At 38.9% G+C, this 23,643-nt stretch overlaps 1 protein-coding gene across 23 annotated transcripts in view; it reads right to left on the bottom strand.

Annotated features, from left to right (window-relative positions):
- Positions 1-23,643, bottom strand: part of LOC119660950 (protein unc-13 homolog B) — a 241,664-nt gene that overhangs the window by 69,427 nt on the left and 148,594 nt on the right. For 16 of the 23 annotated variants that reach the window (XM_038069982.1, XM_038069969.1, XM_038069972.1 and 13 more), the window contains 5 exons: positions 22,875-22,883; positions 21,198-21,272; positions 18,840-19,059; positions 16,995-17,115; positions 968-1,074 (listed from right to left, as the gene is read on the bottom strand). In XM_038069982.1, the coding sequence (XP_037925910.1) occupies positions 968-1,074; positions 16,995-17,115; positions 18,840-19,059; positions 21,198-21,272; positions 22,875-22,883 (532 nt within the window). Of the gene's footprint in view, positions 1-967; positions 1,075-15,968; positions 16,076-16,994; positions 17,116-18,839; positions 19,060-21,197; positions 21,273-22,874; positions 22,884-23,643 lie in introns of those variants that run through there. The other 7 variants (XM_038069973.1, XM_038069964.1, XM_038069979.1 and 4 more) reach the window with 4 other exon arrangements.

The following is a 23,643-nucleotide window of genomic DNA, read 5'->3' as shown; positions in this document are numbered from 1 at the left end:
ATGCTGTTGAAACAAATAAAACAATTTTATTGATTTGGTATGCATTAGTTAATTTTGAAAATCTGTCAAAAACAAAAAAAAGAACTTGGCGGTGAAATAAATTTTTATAAATGTGTTTAAAAATCAGATATTCGGTATTTTTTATCTTTGAAAATGTTGTATGAGTTTTTCATTCATTTTGTAGATTTAAAAATGTTAATAACAACAATAATAAGATTGTGAAAATTACCATATTTACTTCACGTAAAATTATTAATTTTATTTAATATTTTATGTGTAAATTTCCTCTAGAAAGAGTGAAGCATACAAGGAATAGCTAGAGGAGGTAGATTTGAGCTCAGATAGAGAGAGAGTTAAACTAAGGGGGCCTAGTTTAAATCTATTGGGGGATAGTCATATTAAATAGGTGATTTTATTTAGAAAGAATTTAAGAAAAAAAAGTGATAATTCTATGGTTTCTTAGAAAGCGATTTTTTGATATTCGAAATTAGGTGAAAATAGGGTTGAAAGAAACTGTAACACACTTCATGAAAATAAGATAAATTGGAACTTGATTTCTAAGCTAAATTTACTCTAAATTAAATAAGAAAAAATTGAAAAATAGATGTTTTCTGAAGGAAAGCAGTTGTAAAAAAATAGATATTTAGTACTATTTCTGCGTATTGAAGCCAATCATTTCATTGATACTGGATATGTTTATCGTTTATGTACTTTGAGATTTTAATTGTTTTTAAAGATATTACAATTTTTCAAATGCTCCCTTTATAAACATAAAAAATCTCTTGCTGATTTCTCGGTTTTAGATTAAGAATCCAAGAAATCAATGACATAAAACTTCCAGCATGTAACATTTTCCTTCGATTGAGTTTAAAATTAAATTACGAAAAAATGAAAAATAAATAAATAAATAAATAAACGAAAAAAAAACGTATAAAAAAATAAAAAATAAAAAGGATTCGGTGTGTACCTGTAATGGTTAATTTGCATGACCATTTGGATGTTCCCTCAACGGTGGCTGCCTCGGCCTGTTCTAATGAATCTATGTGTGTGTCCGGATCAACACCAAATGTCATCCTTAAAAAGGTAAGGACGAATTTTTGTATAAATCTGATGCAGTAAAAAAAAATCTTTTTTTTTTTTTTAACGAAGCTTTTCCTATATTTTTAGCTTATTAATTTATGTGTAAAACTAGAGCTGAAATAGGTTATTGTTAGTTTTATTTTATTATTATAGTTTTTATTATATTTTGCGCCTTTTCACCTTTAACATTCATTTTTATATAATTCTTCTATCAGTCCAAATGGACTGTTAAGCAGAGGGAGAAACTAAACTGTACATGGCCCTTTTAATAAGCACAAGCTAATACAGTGCCAACTTTGGACCTACCACTGGGGAGTCTTTTAAAGCACAATAAATTCCAGTGACTTAAAGACTTCTATTCAGAAAATAATTGATATAAAAGAAAAACAAACAGCTGAGAAAATCACGATCTAGTTTCGATTTTAATTTTTATTTAAAAAAAAAAAATCTAAATATTCTTAAATCACTTGTCATTAAAATAGTTTTATTGCAGTTTCAATTCTCCAAGTAATACATTTCCATTTCCAGTCAGTACATTTCTGAAATATGAGGGTCGTTTCAAAGGTGTTGCGGAAAATGGTAGAACTGCTTAGTGGTATCTTACTCCAAATCCCCTTATTTGGAATTGAATACTGCAGGATTCAGCCCGTATTTGATTCATTACAAATTCCTACCATTCGTTTTTAGACAAATGACAAAAACTGCGACAGTTGAAGGTCAAACATTTTCCATTAAAATTGACCATCCCGAGTATCAGGGCCTAAAAATTGTTATTATCCAAATATTGTTGTTATCCAAATATAGTTTCGAATATTTTGGCAAAGTAAATTGTCGCTATTCCTAGTCATTTGAAAATTACAGTGTAAAACAAGTAAGCGCTCATATGTCAGGTTTACGTCAACCGCCATCTTGAAGTGCAAACTCACCGGTCCGAACGACGCTCGCTAATAGAGCGAGCATTCCGGCAAAGGAGCAACAATCGGCTTGATATGACTTCTTTGAGGAGAGAGAAGAAATTTCAGGCTTGTGAACCATTTGAATTTTTTTAACTAATTTTTAAATGCGTTTTTCTCTAAAAATAAAATGTTGATAATCGGGTACCACCATACATCAAAATCTATCCAACGAAATTCTTTGAAAATTTCACGATTTATTCAGAACATTTTCCTACAGTCCGCAAACTAGGACAATTGTGATTCACGCCTTAAGAAGCAGCGAAAGAACACAACAAAATTTACAAAAGAAGCTCCCAAAAATTTACCTTTCGATATTGGTTAATAATCTTAATTCACGAACACACTCCACACATTAAAATGTCATTCATTCTTCCCTTTAAGATGAACAGAGCGCCTTCTAGCATGGAATCCGTAAAACACTTTTTTTTTTAGAGATGGGTGGATAAGTTTCCGTGTACTTCAATAATGAGCGATTATGTCGGGCTGAAAAAAATTGCTATGCATGCCGAGGATATTAAAGAATATATGGTGAAAAATTCGCAAATTTGAACTCCCGTTCATTGTCAAATTGATCCAGCCACTTTCGTGGATGCCCCGAAAATAAAAGAAATGGCTGATGCCAGCGAGATCGAGAGCACAACAACAATTATTGAACGGAGCGTGAAGCTGGTGTGAGATTTTCACAATGAAGATCGTGGAGTAGCACGTGAGGAAATAACCCATGCTACTGCTGTCTCAAAACCACCTGCTCGAAATTCCAGCCAAATGAGTGGAGAAGCCTTGTCTCCTACGGTGATCAAGAAGTAATTTTAGACCGAGTTCCAGATACTTTCTACTTTCTGTTTCCGTTACCCAACAGCTGAATAGAAGTGACAACAGTGGTACGCTATTGGACTGAGAAGTAGGGAAAGGCTATAGTGGATTACTGCATATGGAAACCATCTAAGTTTTCATTTTCTCAGGTGAATGTAATATGCCTCATGACTAACCGTGAGCTTGTTAGTGTCTGGTAACGCGCTAACTGACCTTTTTCTAGCAGGACACAACGGAACTGGACTAGGGAGTTGAAAATTACTTCGCTTAAGGCGGTCTCCAACCGTCAAGCGTAAATTTCAGGCCTATTTCTGGAAAATAAATTGCAAAGCAACCACTGAAGATAATCTAATTTGTACACGCTTTGACTTTTCAAAATTATTTCTGAAAAATACCCATCGGTTTTCTTATGTCCTTGAAATGTCCTTATCACAGGTCCTTGTCGAAATGCCATAGGCGACTTTGTAGCTCATAGAAAGAGAGAGACTTTGTAGCTCATAGAGAGAGAACAAATCAAAATTTTCAACAATTGGCTCGGGAAATCATAGCGAGATGTCCATTGAACAACAGAAAAAAGCTTGATTGAATACGGTACCAGGAGTATCCTGGCAGAAGTGATGCCACAATGTTTTGAAAAGTCAACTTTCGGGAAAACTCATTTCAAAATAAAGCCTAAAAACATGATTACAGAAACTTACGATTCAATCTGCAATTCCAGGGTCGTAGAGCCCTTCCCCTTCCCTTCTAAGAAAATGTTTTCGGTTGACAGCATTTCTTTCTTCTTCTTCTTCTTTCTGTTGAATACGAGCTCTTTTTGCAGCGTCACTGACTGCGTCGACAAAAAACCCTCCGTTGAAGATCATTACTGCTAAGTGGGTAGCAATTTCAACTGCCTGTTTGCCCGAGGGCAACTGTTCGGAAGGCAAAATCCAAATAAAGCTTTTGAGGAATTGGTCGCTGTTTTGAGTGTATGCACGCAAGCACCTTGCTTATAAATTATCAGAAGACCGATTCTCGTATCAGGATTTCATCAACTGTACAATCTGGGATCAATAGGATCAATAGGAATTCTGTCACGCTGGAAGCTTGTGAAAGTCCCTTGGGTCTCCAACACATCGCACACAGAGATACAGGATGCCCTGAGCCGCAAAGGAGTGGGAAACACCCTGGCATTCTGGATGGGCAAAATGCTAGAAAGCAGACAAACAGAGGTACAAACAGGTACAAATTCTATTATCATGAACACCACTCAAGGCTGTCCACAGGGTGGAGTACTATCGCCGCTGATGTGGAGTATGGTAGTGGATGAACTCCTGGACGTGTTAACCAATACTGGAATACAAGTCCAGGGCTACGCGGACGACATTGTTCTAATCTGTAGGGGCAAATATGAAGATACCCTATGTGATAGAATCCAAACTGGATTAAGGGTTACTAGTGTCTGGTGCAGGAAGGTGGGACTGCGGATCAACCCAACCAAAACCACCATAGTACCATTCACTAGGAGGCGTAAGCTGGATCACCTGAAAGTCATAAGATTACATGATATGGAGGTGAAACGAGAAACAGAGGTCACGCTAGACCAAAAATTACTCTGGAAGACACATGTCGGAAACACTTGTCGAAAAGCCACGAGGGCTCTGATGACTTGCAGATCCATAGCAGGAAAAAGATGGGGTTGCAGCCCGAAGATACTACTTTGGATATATACTGCAATAGTAAGGCCAATGATTACCTATGGAGCGGTAATCTGGGCAAAAAGAACCCAACTCAGCACACAAGCCAGGGAATTACATAAGCTCCAAAGGCTGGCTTGCGTGTGTATCGGTGGGGCAATGAGGACATGCCCAACGGCATCCCTGGAGGTCCTTCTGGGATTAACCCCTCTCCATCTGCACATACAGATGCAGGCAAGGAGATCAATATTCAGGATGGCCGGTAGTATGAGTGAGGCGGGGAGCTGCCTAAATCGAGGGAAGATTGATATCCTTTCTAGGCGGTATCCCGAATTACTGATACCGAGGGACAACATGACAACGAGGTTTCACTTCGATAAGAAGTTTGAAACACGTTGGATTAACAAGGCAAACTGGGAGAGGGTGGCTGCGACATACGGCTTAAACCAGCAACTGATTACTTGGTACACTGACGGATCCCTCACAGCAGAGGGAGCGGGTGCCGGTGTCATTGGTCCAAGAAAATTGTACTTTGAGCCAATGGGCAGGTACACTAGCATATTCCAGGCGGAAATTTACCAAATGCAAAGCTGAAACTTCTGGAAGTGGCGAACATACTAAAGTTCCTAACGGTTACAGGCCTGCTTGAGATACTATGATCAAAAGGTACACTATAACCAGTAAAAGGGGCACAATAGTTCTTCAAGGACGCGGTGCGACTTTCCCTTAACAGAATAATAATAAACATATGGTGAAAAAATCACGTTTCTATCTTTATCCAGTCCTCCAATATAATTTTTCAAAAAAAGGCAACAAAAACGGGATGACCCCCTTAAGATATTTCTCAAATTATCGAGAATGTAGCTTATATTATCTGCACTTTTCCGTGTTAACCAGAATTGTGTGGAATAGAGAATGAAACCATTTAAGTGATAATTCTAATTCTATCAACAGCGAGTCGTCTTAGATAGTTGTATCGAAACTTTCTGCTGTTTCATATATAAGATATGAATGGGTATCTATTCCATTCACCAATTTGAAGTTCGAAATACACTCAGAGTTTCTTTAACAATGTTCACCGTTTTTAGCATAAAATGTTAAATAACTAAGTAAAAAGTGTTTACTATTATCACAAATTAGATTTTTTCCTTCACCTTTAACCCCGTCATCAATTCATTTTATATAAAAACATAGAAAATATCATGCATAACTCCATTTTAAGTTGCAATTAACGGTGGTTTTTGTTGCACAGCCATTTAATCACATAAAATGATACATGAAAATAATAATCGGAAAACTGACTTTGTAAGGATAACGAGGAAAGTGGAATAAGGACAGGAAGGTAAGGCAAAGATTAGTACCATAATTCGATGAAATGATATAATTCATTGTAAGATATTGGAACCTCCTTCCAAAATCGTTGAATTTGAGAAATCCCAAACATTAAACCATAAATCATAAATCATAAATTATAATTTTAATAAAATATCTGACAAATTTTACTTTGATCAATTCATGCCTTCTCTTTTTTGTTATTATAGATTTGCAAATTATAACTACAAAAACTTCAGGAAGCATCTTTTGCGTTGCGAAAAAAAAGATATTGTGCTACTTCGACTTATGGCGGAGGCTTATTTTTTTATTATAATATATATATATATATTTCCCCCTGATATTTTGTCTGTGTCTATAGAGTGTTTGGAAATTCGACCCATACAGAGCAATTAGTACTGGAAAAAATTTATAACAAATCAAGGCCACCTAACCTAGGATCGAAAATGGATAAATCTTTTTTAATAAAAGTAGTTCCTTTGTTTTCTATAGCTCGTTTTAAGTAAAACTGTTAAAAGAAAAGACTATAGAGTTAAGTGAAATAAATTCATCATATGTTCAGTCAAGACAGCGGTCACGAGACTCCAGACTCCAGAGCCAACCAACGAGGAGAGGAATCTTCAACTTCTGGAGCATTTAGAACCGACTTCGGTGGGCAATCAGCCGCGACAGTTAAGAAAAACAAAAAAAAAAAATTTCAGGATTAATTTTGCCGACCGACGTCAGTCGGATGGATAACATATTTTTGTATTTTCTTTATTTTTCACAGGTGGAAATCACATCCCCGGGAGAACAGAATTGCAGGTAGCAGCAGCAGAAGAAAACCAAAGAGATGTCCGCCAAGGGGGCCAAAACCGGAGGCCCCTCTGACGAAGAAGGGGGCCCGAGCCTCGCAGACGAAACTCGAGCAGACTTACTTGAAATTATTAGCATGCTCAAGGAGGAGATTGCTGAACTCCGAGCAGGCCGGAAAGAGAGAAACAGCAAAAAAAGGAAAACCAGCAGCAGCTGCAACAACAAACGGAGCAAACGGGGCAATCGATTGAAATGGACGACATCGTTGGATGTGCATCTGCTTGCGCCGAGGTAGCAATTGTAGAAGGCAGCAACAACGAGTGCCACCTCGTTGACTCCTCGAAAGACGAGGATTAAATAACCTTCGTGACAAGGTGAAAGCCGAAAAAATTTGAAGTTAGTGCCAAAAATGTGAAGATTACTGGAAGCACTTCACAGGCTAATGAGGTCCAGAAACCGAAAAAAAAAACAAAAAATACCGGCAATTACCGGATACTCCCTAAACGTCCCTCAATTGTTAAGGTCCTTTAAGTCAAAAGGGATAAAAAAAAGCTTACAAAATAACAAGGGCGAATAGGACCCTGATCTTTGCCGAATCCATCGAGGATCACGGCAAACTCTTCAGGCTTCAGTGCCACAACTAGCACCCTTCAATCCCTGAGAACGCAGTCCCTTATCTTTCGAGCGCTTCATCGGGAAACCGATGCTGCGGGAATCCTTGCGGAGCTCAAAGCAGAGCATCCGGAACTAAAGATTAGATCAGTGGCCAACTTCCTGACCAAACAGGATAAAGCTTTTCATGAGGAGATTCCTATGGTCCCAATTAAGTCACATTCGGGACTATTCATAGTGGCTTTGGAGCCCTCTCAAGAGCTCAACGATGCCTTCAAGGTGAAGTACATTCCCATAGTCTCCGTTTATATAAGATGCCACCCAGCAAATGAGGAACTGGGACATGACTTAAAAGTGTTGAGTGGTCTCCAGTTGAAATCTAAATACTTGGTCTTTGGAGTCAACTTCAACTCCAGGCACACTCACTGGGGCGATACGGCCATTAACTGTAATGGGAAAATTCTGATCAAATGGATCCACGACCCTTTCTCGCCAACCAACCTCGAAATAGTAAAAATGATCTCGAGCAACTTGTTCAAAAATGGAATAATCGCCTCATGCAACACGGTCTCAGATTGAATTTAAACAAAACTGAATTTTTGACGACCGATCCCCATGAAACAGGCACAATCACTGTCAGCGGCAGGGATCTGCCCAGAACTGAGCGATTTAAATACTTCGGGTCAACGCTATCAGCCAATGGAGAACTGCGTTATGAAATTGCTTCACGCATTAACGCAACCTGGATGAAGTGGCGTTCCACAACTGGTGTCCTTTGTGATCGACGTATCAACGAACGTCTCAAATCTAAAATTTACCACAATGTTGTCCGTCCTGTCGTTGTCTATTGTTCTGAGTGTTGGCCGACTATAAAAGACAATGAACGGCGTCTTGCGGTAATGGAGATGAAGATGCTACGTTGGACTAGTGGCGTCACATGTTTAGATCACATCCGAAGTGAGGATATCCGCGATCGTTATGGGGTTGCACCGATCGTGGAAAAGTTGCGAGAGAGGCGCCTTCGATGGTATGGTCACGCAATTCGTGCAAACGAGAATTCACTGGCCAAGATTGGTCTGAACATCGAGCTTGATGGTAAACGACCAAAAGGCCGACCTAAACAACGGTGGCTTGATACGTTGGATGGGGGTTTGAAAGCCTCGAGATTGCACCCAGATCAGGCATTCGATAGAGCCAAACAGCGAAGCCGATCACGACGAGCCGACCCTGCTTGTGAACGGGACAAAGGCTGAAGAAAAAGAAGATCTAGGAATCAATTTCAATGAAATCCTAGGATTTAATAATCATGTGAAGCTCACTATTGGCAAGGCAAATGGTGCATTGGGTAGGATCCACTCTCTTTTTCGTAAGAAAGTCAGTCTAACCAAACTAATCCTATACAAGGCTCTCATCATCAAGTGTGGATCACTTGCTCTTCGAAAGCCATGGATAAATGTATGTCTCTGGCACGCCGTGGATTGTCTTACAATTGGAAAACTAAGAAGTGCGACAGAAATGCCTCTTTCGGAACCACATGCCTCCATCATCAGCGCTAGTACCTAATCTATTAGATAGATTAGGTACTAGCACTGATGAAGGAGGCCCGTGGTCGACGGATTGCTAAACTGCAGCATCGCTGCGAAATGGACGAATTTCCCTCCATTGGTCCGAAATTCACTACTTCACCCGAGGAACCGGATCACATTACATTCCACTGTCCCAAGTTCATGAAGGACAAAAGACGGTTGAGGGACTCCTTCAACGTAGCTATCAGACCCCATAATATCATGAGGAGATGTTGAGACCAGAGGCAAATTGGATTATACCAAACGCAGCGATAGTTGCTTTATAAAAGAATTTCCAGGAACTTGATTGGGCCCAGAAAACCCGCCGGAGTGGTAGTGGAAACTACAAATTTTCTGCGGAATAATATTTCATGATAGTCCCGTGGGGACATTTTTAGAAGAGTGGGAGGTACTTTTAGTGGATGTGAATCCCAGTTGTGTATTTTTAACATTTCCACCTACGTTTACATCTAAAAAAATCGAGCTGACCACAACAATCTTTAGTCTTGAAACACTGAGCCCCCTAAAACATATTTGCCGCTGTACTACCAATCCAAAGCAACATACTTAATTTATGTCTACATTACATATATTGTTATATAGTGAACAAAATTGGAACCCGGACGGTTCAGAAAGGGGGTAAAAGGAGTTTTTCTACAAGAACATAACGTATAGCCTGTTGGATGCAATGCAAAGAAAATAAAACAAAAAAAAAATAGACCCTTGCTAAGGACTTCAATTCTTTTACTCTATCGTAATAATGAGATTAAACGCTCAAAAAAATCGGGAATCGGAAACTCAAGCGTTCAGGTATGAAAGGCTTTGTTGATTTTTTACATAAGAAGATTTGGGTACACCATGGTTCTATTTATATATCGAGATCGCACCCAGATCAGACATTCGATAGAGCCAAATGGCGAAACCGATCACGACGTGCCGACGCCGCATGTGAACGGGACAAAGGCTGAAGAAAAAGAAGAAGAAGATACTTGACATTCAATCTGATGTACTAGAATTTTATCTTTTATGGAATAGCAATTTGATGCGAATGAGACAATTTTGATTTACTATAAATTTGTTAATAATGGTAGGATTTGATTGACCATTTTTTGGTCCCCGCACTCCGCCCTTTTGCAACCAATGTGAAAACTAATACCTACTTTGAAAAGTACTAATTGATGCCTTTGATTTGATACCCCACATGGTTATATTCAATGAAAAGAAAATTACCTCAGGGGTCGTCAACGATCCTTAAAGGGTCGCTTACGATACGGGGAGTGGCGCCAAGTAGCAAGTAGTTCTGATTCCTTAGTTGGCATGTTACCTGCGTCCTAGTAGCCTTGAGAAAGTTTCTCGGTGAAGAGCAAACTGTTAGTGACCGATTCACGCCAGGACAAACTGGGAGGAGCCAGCCCCTTCGGGACCTTGGTCGGGTAGTGTGCATTGAACGGGTATTAGTAGACCGCGTTGCCCCGAGCGAGCGCTGATCCGTCCGTGAGCACCGAGATCAGCTAATCCTAGGTCAGACCTCAGGGAAATGGGATAGGGGCTTTGTCCACGGGGGTATATCCGTTCCTGACTATCGCGACCCACTCTCTTGCACACGATGCGCTGGTAAAAAACTGAAATGGCGAACAAAATCAAAAGAAACGAGGAGATAGTGGAAATAGAGAGTGAGCTGGCTGCGTTTATACGTAGCATGAAAATGCGTCGCAAGCCTCAGCGCCCAGGGAAGGACGCAGCAAGGGTTGAAATATCCGACGAGACATCGGGATGCGCAGGCCGAGAGGTGGACGCAGCAAGGGTTGAAATATCCGACGAGACATCGGGATGCGCATGTCGAGAGGTGGACTCGCAAAGTGATGCTGCACCTCCAACGCAGACGGGAACCCAGGCAATACCACGCAGTGCTATAGTTGCGCAAAGAGGCACAGTGGAAACTGCTGAAACTAGTCAAATGGTTTCGAATTTAAGCTGAGTGGGAGGGCTGTCGACTACTGTGGCGCAAGCTGAATAGGAAAGACTTATTAGGAAATGCGCGGCAGTTGTGAAGCGCATGCAATTTGCGACGTTCTTCCAGAAAAACGTCAGTAAAGGGGTGAAAACCGGATTGATGCAGCTGGAGAAGCTCCTGGACAGAATTTCATATTATAGGCGGACACGGAGAACGAGAGAAAATCCATGAGAAGCGGAAATAACTGCGTCTCCCGATGTGAACACTACGAGCGCCAAACGGATTGCAGACAACCAATTGTAGAGTGAACTGGGGAAAAAATGAAAGGAGGAAGGGGCATCTGAAAGAAATTTCCCTCAGATACTCTCCAGGGCTCAAAAGAAGAAAGAAGAAGGCAAGGATTTTGCGGAAGTCCTCAGTAAAATCCATTACAAGATCAAACCTGAAGATAGCGGAGCAAAAGTGTCTTCCATTCGTAAAACGAAGGGTGGTGGAGTCCTAGTCGAAATAGGCGTGAGGATAACTAATAAAGTTACGTTCTGTGAAGCAATGAAGGGGCTTTTAGGAGAGAAAGCTTTGGTTTCCAGCCTGGTACCGACGTGTTCTCTGGAAATCCGAGATCTTGACTGCCTCATAGAAAAGAACGAGGTAGAAGACGCCATCAAACGCGAATGTCCGGAGGTAATCAATGTCCGAATTGGTATCACCACTGCGAACTCTCGAGGCCAAAAACTCCCTGTGGTGGAAGTTGTCGAGCAGTAGGCGTTGAAGCTTCTAAATAGCGGGAAAATCAAAATTGGTTGGGTAGTGTGTAGGATACGAATCCGGACCGCACCAGCCAAATGTCGAGGACCGGAGAGAAGGGCAACATGCCGTAAATGCGGTCAGTCAGGCCATAAATCGAACGCCTGCATTGAAAAGGAAAGCTGCGTCCTATCCAGGGACCGTGGCCCGTCTGATGAGAACGTCGTGCACACAGCGGACTCATGACGGTGTCCAGTCTTTAGAGCAGAACTAGAAAGAGCTAGGACGCGATCAACATGATCCAATTCGCATTTCAATCGGCCACGAGTTGCTACCGCAGTTCGCTGCGGAGACCAAAGCTAATTTATACTCATCAATTAGCAGTACCGAAACAAGGACCCAGTTTCATACCACCCTGAAATATCGGGTGCCACTACTATATGGGTTCGGGACGACATCCTTCTCAGGGTTCTTACCCAAGGGACGGCTTTGTCTGGGTTTGATGTTCAGGGATAACGTTTTCCAGTGGCAGAATGAGACGATGCCGGACTTTCGACCCAGGCTTGATGCTTTGGACGACGCTATCTTAGGGGCAGATGGGCGGATTCTGTTCGGGGGTAACTTGAATGGAGCAAGCCTCACACAGTCTTCAGAGAGAAACAAATTCTGGAAATGGTCGCGAGAACAGAGCTGGTAGTTCTTAACACCGGATCCATTCCAACGTTCCGACGCCCAGGCTGCTAGGGAAGCATTCTGGATGCAACCTTCGTGTCGGAGTCACTGATGTCGCTGGTGGACGGGAAGCGAATTCTGGAAAATCATTAAAACATTGTCGTCGAAGTGGTTGATACAAACTCTCGGTCTGCGCTACCCCGATGCTCTTCCTATGCATGGGACGTCGCGAAAGTTAACACCGGGAGGTTTGTCGAAACTCTTGGAACAGGTGGGGCCGCGTTGGGGGGTACTCCGGGGGGTGGTGGCGCTGCAGCTGACACTGTCATAAATTCAGTTATTTATTTATTTAATTAACGGACAAGAATTCCAATTAATTATTGTCCTCAGGAGGAGGAGGAGGAGAAAGCAAAAAACTTATCCTACGTTTAAAACTACTTAAAGTGGGGAAGTTAAAAGGACCAAGCTGTTTTGCATTATAATTTCGGCAAAGCCTGGGAATCGGGGAATGAAAATAGACTTCGAGCTCCGCGAAGGGCACGTTGAAAATATCTGCGTTACGTGTGTTGTAAGACGCAGGACGGCAGGTGATCTCGTCAGCGGCGGAGCAGTCCATCAAGCCCGAGGAAAGTTTAAAGAATGTGCATAGATCCAGATAGGATCTACGCTGTTGTAGGAAGGGAAGGTTTAGAAAGCGGAGGCGGGAGGGGTAATCCACACGAGGGAAGCTTTTCTTAAAGAAGAGAGAACGGGTGAATTTACTTTGCACATTTTCAAGGGCAAGACAATCACAGTTACAGGAGGGTGACCAGATCACGGAGCAATACTCGAGGGTATTCCTTACGAGGGAATTGAAGAGAGCTAAGGAGGGTTGGATGGAGTCAAAATCAGAGGAGGAGCGAAGAATAAAGCCTGACAATTTTGCTGCTCGATTGATGACATCGAGGCAATGGGTGTTAAAGCGGAGCTTATTGTCGAAAGTGATTCCGAGGTATTGAGTGGAATTTAAGCAGGATAAGGAATGTCCGTCAAGCGAGTAGGAGAAAGAAGTGGGTGAGGAGTTTAGGGAGTAGCACATAGAATGACACTTTCTGACGTTTAGCGCTAAACCATTAGTCGAGCACCAACGAACCAGAATGTCCAGGTTATTCTGAAGGGAAACACAGTCCATAGGCGACGATATAGCGGAAAACAGCTTAAGGTCGTCAGCATAGAGCAAACAGGGACAAGTAAGGAGGGGAGGAAGGTCGTTAATAAAAAATAAAAATAGCAAAGGACCCAGAATAGACCCCTGTGGGACGCCAGAAGAGGCAGGATCGGTTGAAAAGGTAAGAGGCAAGCCATAAAACAAGTGGTATGGGAACGTTTAGGGACGAGAGTTTGGATAGAAGTATCTTGTGATTTACAAGTGTCGAAGGCTTTCGCCAAGTCAGTGTAAATGGTATGCACTTTTTGCCGTGAATTTAGACATTTGGCGACAAAGTTGGTAAAGTCAAGCAGGTTGGAGGCAGTGGACCTACGTTTAACGAAGCCGTGTTGTTCTTTCATTATGTGATGGCCAAAGTGGGCGGACAACGAGTCGCTGACATATCTTTCCAGGATTTTGGAACAAGAAGAGAGGAGGGAAATGGGACGGTAATTCTCGGCAAACGAACGATCGCCACTTTTGTGAATGGGGATAATGAGAGCCTCTGTCCACAAGCTGGGAAAATGATTCTCTTCAAGGCTTTTGTTGAAAATAAGAGATAGGGGAAGGGAGATGGACTTACCAGTTTTGAGCAAAAAGAGGTTTGGAAGACCATCGTAGCCAGGTCCGACCTTGGCATCAAGTTCGCCAATGAGGTATTCGACAAGGATAGGGGTTAGAAGGGGAATGGTAAGCGATGCGGGGCAGGCTACATCTACTATCGGGAAGGATTCGGAGGAAGGAGGAGGAACATAGACTGACGAAAAGTAGCAAATCACAAGATCGTTGGGGGGAGTTAGCTGAGAAGCCAGAGAATTTAATGGACGGAGGGGACAACCGGGCGGGGCAGCGGGAGTTGCGAATGTGGGACCAGAAATGTTTCAGATTTCCGCGCTTTAATGAGTCTTCCACGCTGGACAAATATTCGTGTCTGGACTTACGTATTAAAGATTTGACCGAGGAACGAAGGGATTTGAAAAAAACTAAGTCAGCAACGTTTTTGGAAGACAGGAACTTCTTTCTCGCAGTCTGTTTTTGACGTAGTTTTTTGTGAATTTCAGTGGTGAACCAGAGGAGGAGAGGAGGGAACGTAACAAGGAAGAAGATCAGATAAAATGGTATAGAAAATGTTGAGTGATTGGTCACATGTAAATGGACAGAGCACGGGGACCCAGTTGATTGACGCCAGGGCTGAGTTCAGACTTTCGCAGTTCGCCTTACGAAAGTTGAACTTGGTAGGCTTGCGAACGACAGGAGAGTGAAGTCGGGATATCTGAACATCGAACTCGAGAGGTTGGAGGCAGATTATGAACCTGATTTTATTGGATTTTATTGTTTTTTTGTTAATTTTCTGCGCATTGTATCCAGCAGACTATACGTCACGTTCTTGTAAAATAAGAGTTAAAAACATACAACCCCTTTTACCCCCCTTTCTCAACGCTGATGTTTTTCGTAGGACGATGACCGGATTTCAGTTTGGTTCACCTTATATTCGGAATATTATTATATATCTCAGCGTGCGTTTTTGTTGTTAAATAAAAAAAAAGAATGAGAAAACATATAAATATTAAGCCATATCCTATAACATATGTATATTGATATAACACGAATAGTGTGCATTTGTTTTATTTTTTTTGTTAATTTTTTTTTTTGTGTAGACATCCTCCTAGATTTATCTACATTCTCAGTTGGTATTTTTTTGGTTTATTCGTCTTTAGTGCAGTCTGTGTGTATGTATTAATATAATAATATATAATACGTTTAATATGGCTGTGAATAGAACTGGGGTAAAATGTCATATATTGGTAAAACAGTTTCGGTTTTTATATCTATCTTATTTGAACTGGCTACGCTTCTATAGATATAGATCAAATCAATAGTAATAACATTATTTATCATAGTTGAATAATTATAATTATAAATCAGAAAGTTAGACCTTCCCTATTGTCAAATGTTGAGTCAGGAATAGTATTTTTACGATAAATAATAAAATAACAATTATAGCCGATAAAATTAGAGTTTTTGTCTTCTACCTGCTGTTTGTTTTTTGCTCCTTGTCTAAAATGTATCTATGATATAATGCCTCTTAAAACAGATAGGGGACAACGATATGCCATTTTAACCTATTCTACCACAATCCATTCATCGTTCCGAAACGCCACAATATATATATATATATACTGATAAATGATAATTTAAAAAGAAAATTTATAATATTTGTTCACCGAATGAACACACAAGCAAAACATTTATTGATATTTATTTATATATAAAACCCATCTAAAACTTGCTAAATAAAAGTTTAGGTTTGAATTTTGATTTATGCTTTGTATAATTTTTGTATATTTTTGAAATAATAATAAATAATAAAAACCGAAATTGTATAAAAAGCTTCTCCAGTGTAAGTTTGTTGATATTTTCAAACCATCTGAATTATTTTATAGTTTTTACTATAGATTTATAAATCTTCGATGGTTTCCCTATGTTGTTTGTGGTTTATTATGTTCTTATTGGTGTTTCTTTTGTTCTGTTTATTTTTCATAGATGTATAAATTATAAAGTAAAAGAGGATAATATTCAAACCTGTTATTGCTATTTTAGCTGACCATTTGCTTGTTCCATCCAAAACGCTTTGTTTTACCGCCTTCATATGACCGGCATGACTTTTCTCTTCAACTCCAAATACCACTCTGCATTTAACAGGGGGGAAAGGGTTTTATAATCGGAAATAAATAGTGTAGAACACACGCAACATTTAATACGCACACAGAGAGACGATATATTTACTTTTTTTTGAAATGCTATATTAAATTCTAGACTTTCTGAGAATTCGGAGTTGGCTATTTTTTTTAGAAAGGGTTATAAGTTATATACCTTTAAAAAATGACGAATATACATATATTTGTCGGCAGGAGCAACAAAAAAAAACGACTTGGACCTTTAATTATCCCTTACTATTCAAAAAACTATCCCCAAGATAATTTTCAGCAGAAAAGATACATTGACCTCTATTTTCAATGGAATTGAAGAACCATTAAAAATATCCTTTTGAGACATCTACTTCCCAAAGTCAAATAATCACCATTGATTCTGTCTTTAATTAAATCATAATCATTTCTAGGAAAAAATTACCTGCACATTCTTTTTGAAGTAATTCAAAAAAATTAAAGTTTTTAGACTCCCATTGGCTCCTATTTTATTAAAACTATCCTTATTTACTCCACTAGGAACTGAAAATTTTTTCAAAATGTGCCTCTGACTATGAAATTCACTTCCTTTCCTCATCAATAATTTTAATAATTTTAGGTACCTCAATATGTAATATAATTAATTATTTTTCTTAGTTTAGGGGCAAAAATATATAAAAAAAATTGTCCCAAAAGAAAATTTAATTTAATTTTTTTTTAATCGGTGATTTTTGCGCTTAAAATGTAAACCCTCTCTCTTACTCTCTCTTTTGCTTTAATTACTTTTGAAATGAAGAAGTTATTTATAAATTATTGAAGTTTATCAATAAAATGTAAAATATTCAAGATTATCTAGCTTAGACCAAACACAAATAAGTTATCTTCTAATATAAAAAAAAAGACAAAAAAAAACAAGACTTACCGAATAAGCTCAAAGATTTCAGGTTTTTCTCGTTCACGTTGTTTCATACGTTCTTTCATTGCTGTAATTATTGAATTGGCCTTATCCTCGGCGCCATGTTTTGAACTTTTCTCGGCAGCTCCTAAATGAACAGAAATGGATAAATGAGCATTGGCATTATTCAAGATACAAAAAAAAAACCCCCAACAAACACGATCAGACTCGGGGCGTGGCGCAACGCTTAGCTTATTGACAGGGAACCTGATTCTCAGTTCTAGGTTCAATCGGGAGCCAATCCCACTCATGGCAGTATGGGTCGAAGCACGATCCTTTTGCCAACAGGGCATATACGTGGCTTCAATCGGCTCCACCTGCCGAAGCTATGGCAATGCCTCTGGCCTAACAAAAAAACTTTGGCAAACAGTCTTTGAGTAGACCACATCTCCCAAGTTATAACAAAGCGGAAGGAAGAAACCCTTCGAAGCATCTGGGGGTATGACTAAACTAAAGCAATAGCAGTCTGATGATTCCAGTCCCCAGTCAACCCAACAAACATAAAAAGATAGAAAATATTAGGTTGTTGCACATGAAATGGCCGATTTGGCAATCAAGTGAAGTTAGTTGCGATTTTACTGTATCAAACTACCACCAGTTGGCACTGTTGGTGTCGGATAATAAAGTATAAATACTCCTACATTCAATCAAGGAGTCATTTCAGTTTTGACCATCGTTGTGATAACAGTGAATAAAATGGAAAAAAGGATGCAAAAGAGCCAAGAACGTATACGTTCAAACTCGGTCATAAAGCAGCGGTGGCGACCAAGAACATTAACAGCGCATTTGGAGCTGATACGGTAAGCGAACGAACCACACGCCAGTGGTTCGAAAAATTCCGATCAGGCGACGTCAAAGTGAGCCACGTGGACATCCAGGACCATATCGATTGACAACGACGAGCTGCGTTTGCTAGTCGAATCCAACACATGTTTGTCTGTGAGAGACATTGCAGATAAACTGGGCGAACACTATTCGACAATTTCCCGCCACTTGCAACAACTTGGAAGGGTGAAAAAGCTTGACAAATGGGTTCCGCATGCCCTTTTGGAGCAAAACATGGCGCTTCGAATGGAAATTTGCAGTTCTTTACTCACCCACAACAGAAGCGATCCCTTTTTGCACAGAATAGTGACATGTTATGAAAAGTTGATATTATACGAAAATCGTCGCCGATCAGCACAATGGCTAGATGCTGATGAGCCACCGAAGCATATGCCGAAACCAAGCTTCCATCCGAAGAAGGTAATGGCGACTGTTTGGTGGTCTACAGATGGAGTTATCCACTATTCTTTTTTGACACCTGGAGAAACGATAAATGCACAGAAATATTGTGCCCAACTCGAGGAAATGCACCAAAAATTCAGTATTCAACGGCCGAGATTGGTCAGCAGAGATGGTGTGACACTCCTTCACGACATTGCATGACCTCATGTATCCAGAACAACGGTTTAAAAGTTGAACGAATTGCAGTATGAGACTCTGGCTCATCGAGCATATTCACCGGACCTTTGGCCAACCGACTACCACTTTTTTAAGGATTTGGATCATTTTTTGTGCGGAAAAGCAATTTAGAAACAAAGAGGCTGTCAAAATTGCCTTCGATGAATTTACCAACACCCGACAGGTGGACTTCTACAAAAATGGCATACATGTTCTTGAATCTCGCTGAGACAAGTGTTTTGAATCGACTAGCACCTATTTTGATTAACTAAATAAATTTCTGGAGGGTTTCCAGTCGTTTTAAATTTTAGTACTAAAACGGCCATTTCATTTGCAACAACCTAATAAATTGAAACTTTTAGCACTTACTTTGTAGGCAATCGGCATTCAATAGATCCTTGCACTTCTCATGGCATTTGACACCGCATTCAGTACAACGAACACCCTGTCGTGCTATACCCCACAGTAATCCTTCACATTCGTAGCAATAGGTTGGTGATGTCGCTGTCCACAGGACGAAATTATGTGGGGTTGTTGATGAAATTGGGTAAATGAGGGCCTGAAGGGCCTTTTTGTAGACGTGCATTTTCTGTGATGAGAAAAATTAGTTTATAGAATGACAATTTTTTTAAAGTGAATAATATGATTTTTACTAATTATATAATTTTTTAAAATTATTAAAAACCTTCAACAATCGGTATCCGGTCTAGGCCTGCCTTAATAAGGAACTCCAGACATCCCGGTTTTGCGCCGAGCTCCACCAATTCGATATCCCTAAAAGATGTCTGGCGTCCTGACCTACGCCATCGCTTCATCTTAGGCGGAGTCTACCTCATCTTCTTTTTCTACCATAGATATTGCCCTTATAGACTTTCCGGGTGGGATCATCCTCATCCATACGGATGAGGGTCCTATTGAGCCGGATTTTATCCACAACCAGACGGTCATGGTATCGCTCATAGGTTTCGTCGTTATCTGGGCTGCGGAATCGTCCATCCTCATGTAGGGGGCCAAAAATTCTTCGGACGATTCTTCTCTCGAACGCGGCCAAGAGTTCGCAGTTTTGAACCCAAGTATCCGAGGAATACATGAGGACTGGCAAGATCATAGTCTTGTACAGTAAGAGCTTTGACCCTATGGTGAGACGTTTCGAGCGGAACAGTTTTTATAAGCTGAAGTAGGCTCTGTTGGTTGCCAGCAATCCTGCGCGGATTTCATCATCGTGCTGTTATCGGTTGTGATTTTCGGCCCTAGATAGGAGAAATTGTCAACGGTCTCAAAGTTGTATTCTCCTATCCTTATTCTGCCAGTTTGGGATAAATACATTTCCAAGTTTTAGACAGGGCGGTCAAAGCGGATCTAGAGCTGTTAATGCGTCGGGAAACATCTAATTCGATGCTATTTTCCGCAAGAACCTTCCTAGATATACAAAATGATCAATGCTCTCAATGATCTCCCCATTAATGCGAACAGGGAGAGTGGGATGACCCATCAGACTGAGAACCTTGGTTTTGTTCGTGTTTATCTTCAGTCCAAACCTACTTACCCCCCTTTCCAAATCTAGAGCCATCTAGCTATCGTCCATGACCCGGTGAGGGAGCAAACAGATGTTATCAGCATAGTCCAGGTGTCTAAGGAAAGATGCCATCCTCCATTCAACTCTTCCACGACCCCCGGACAAGGCAGCTTGAAAAACGTCACCGATAACAAGAAGAAATGATATCGGTGACAGGATGCAACCCTAGCGGACTCCGAGATTTTGACAGGGTGAGCACACCACATTCTGTGCCATCATATGTCGCTCTGAGCTATTAGTTTCTCCGGAATGACCCTCTAGCGTAGGGCACTTCAGATACATTCTCTGTTCACGCTATCGAAATAGATGAAAAACGGGTGCAACAAAGGGCTAAACTCTGCACACTTTTTCAAAATGGTCCGTGGGGAGTTCGTGTGGTCAATGTAGGGGGGGGGATCAAGCTTCCGAGATGTTCTTTGATGCGTTCCAGGGTTATGATCCTGGCAGTCCTTATGTATTCCTCGGAGGCTTGGCAAAAAAAAAATAGCGAAATCTTGGCCGCGTTCGAGAGAAGAATGCTCAGAAGAATTTTGTCCTCCTACATGAGGATTCCGTAGCCTAAATAACGAAGGAACCTATTAGTGATACCATGACCCTCTGGTTGTGGATAAAATCCGGCTCAACAGGTTGCGATGGGCGGGTCACTTAATCCGTATGGATGAGGATGATCAAGCCCGGAAAGTCTACAAGGGCAATATCTTTGGTAGAAAAAGAAGAAGAGGCAAATCCTGCCTGAGAAGCACCGATGGGGTAGGTCAAGATGCCAGACAGCTTTTCGGGGTAGGAAATTGATGGACCTTGGCGCAAAACCAGGATGTCTGGAGTTTCTTACTAAGGCAGGCCTAGACCGGATACCGGTTGTTGCCCTGTTGATGATACAAGCAACTCTGACTAAATAGCCTACTTTAGTCTTTGACATACTAAGGCAACAAATAAACGCTTTATCTAAAAATATAATCTGGCTTTCGAGATATTTGACTTCAAAGCAGCATTTGTCCAATTTTTCAATTGGTTGATTATATATATATCATAGCATAGATTATAGTATATTTAATTGAGTGCTATATTATTCTCTGTTGTAGAATACTAAATATACCAATTTTCGGAAGTATAATTTTAAGGTCGTGAAATCAAAAAAATAGGGTACTTACCAGCTCTTCATCGTTCAATGTCGCCCGTGGTACAGCTGATGTTAGTCCAGCATTTCGCTTTGTTGCAGCCATTGTCTGCATGTGGATGTATTTATTTTATTAGTTATTTGGTCTTTATAAATTGGTAAAAAATAAATTGACAATTCTAAATGAATAATTTATACTATTTTTTGTTTTTTTTTTTTAATTGTAATAAAGTCACCGCGATGGTTTTGATTTATTACAATTATATCAAACAAACAGATACAAAAGATAATTTTTTGAGCAATTTTAAATTTAAAAATTAAGTTTAAATTTAATTTTCGTACGATTGTGGTGATGAAATTTATTGGCATTTTTTTCTCACAATTTTTATTTTAATTTTAGACAAATTTAACTTTAAAAAATCATGTACTGTCTGAGCAATTTCATAAGTAATTTTATAGTAAAAATTATAAATTGCTGATTTAGCATTTTAATTAATTTAAATCATTTCCAATTGGCTATAAATCTCAATATAGATTTTTAAATTCCAAGTGTTGGTTAAAAAAAAGGATTTGATCATTGATTATTATAGGCCATTGAATTCCATCCCACCTATCGAACATTCTAAGGAATTTTGTCAACTGCTTATCACTATATATATATAAACAAATTGATATAATCTGAAAGCGTTAATAATAACTAAAACCATGCCAAGTAAAAGAACATTTCACAAACCAACCATATTTTTCTTGTTAGCTTTATTTCGCAGAGTATGGTTTCTTTGCAAAAATTTTTAATCGAAAATCTTGTTAAAGTTATTTAAAAATAAAAAATTCAACTTTAAAAATTAAAATAAATAAAAAAAACATGCAATCCTACAAAAAATTGATATAATTCTATTGCAGTCAATTTTTAAAAGCGCATTCAGAAAATGGTGCCTCACATTATTTAGAAGTTGCGTGATGTTACTTTTGCAAGCAAGTTAGATTTCTAAAAATAAAACAAAACACAACTAAAATGCAAGTATATCTACGTTTTCTTTGCTTAGATATTGTATGTAAATGAAATTTGAATAGATTTGTAGGCATAATGTTCTATGAATTTGCTTTTGAGATTTAACTGGTTTTGTTTGTTTTGCTATTAAACGAATTGATAAATTTATATATTTCTGTTTTAATCTATATAAATAATTCAAATATTTTGCTGTGATTCATAAAATATAAAAAATATAGAAAAAATTATTCAGTAGACTCTTGACAACAAATCAAGTCAAGAGTTTATCGAGGCAGTAACGATTTCAAGCTTTCAAAATGGAAAAAGTATATAAAATACCTATACATATATATCATTTGATTATATAATGCATCTGACCATAAAATGTCTATTTATCTGTAGGAAATCAAGCTAATAGATATTTTCAACTTTCCAAAAAATGTTTAATCAATTTAGATAAATTTTGTAAAATTTTCGCTTCAAGTGCAGGCAATAAGCTTGAGTACTATAAATAAATGTTGTTAATTTGAATCCAAGATAGTTTACTCTAAATGCAAGCAAAAACTAACAACAATTTACTTTCCATAAAAAAATAAAAAATAAAAAAAAATCCCGAAGTAACGAACTTTTGTTAATTTGTAAAAAAAAACACAGGAAACTACCGAAATATTTTCATTTGAATAAATTTAAATTTTTCTCAATAACATCTACGACATATACCTTGAGCACCTTTGGATCCAACGGGGGAGGACAATATAATTTTGATATATTTTTTTTTTGATTGTGCGAATTTATTTTGATTTTGGTTTTAATTTGTTTGTAGGAACATTCATAGCATTTTGAATTTTTGGGTTTTTGACATTTTCATATTATACACATAGAGGAAGAGAAGAAACACAGAAAAAAGGATAAGAAAAATAAACCAAATATAGATATATTCATATATTTATCAATGGTGAAATATAGATTTTGGTATTTTTGGGTGATAAATGTGTAATATATTCGTATTTGTTTCCTTTCTATTCTTTGATTTTCTGTTTGGGTTTTTTTTTTATAAATTCAAATATGTTTTGTTTTGTATTTTCCGATGCCCAATTGTAATGTTTCTGGTCAAAATTTTATATTTTTGTGTATTAAATTTGTCAAAACGAGTTATAAAGACTAAACAGAAAACAAAATAGCAAGGAAGGCTGATATATAAATCAATTTTCAGAGGGGTTTAGGATGATAATGAAAATCAGAATAGAAGAAGTTTGATGCAGAATAAATCCAACATTTATATAATAGAAGAATAAAAAAAAATTAAAATTAAACAAACGCAGTAGATATAAAAAAAAAAAAATCACAATCTCAAATGGTTTAGTTTACATTATTTTGTAATAGTGTTTTCCAGTATATTTGACTCTAATTCTAATTCTCTAATTCTCTAATTCTCTGTATGTACATGAATGTATTTAATGCGCAACAAAAGTACGCATGTGTGTTTGAA

Source organism: Hermetia illucens, chromosome 7 (genome assembly GCF_905115235.1).
Source record: "Hermetia illucens chromosome 7, iHerIll2.2.curated.20191125, whole genome shotgun sequence".
NCBI lineage: Eukaryota > Metazoa > Arthropoda > Insecta > Diptera > Stratiomyidae > Hermetia > Hermetia illucens.
Note: the sequence above shows the minus strand (reverse complement) of the source record. Positions and strands in the feature narration are given on the sequence as shown.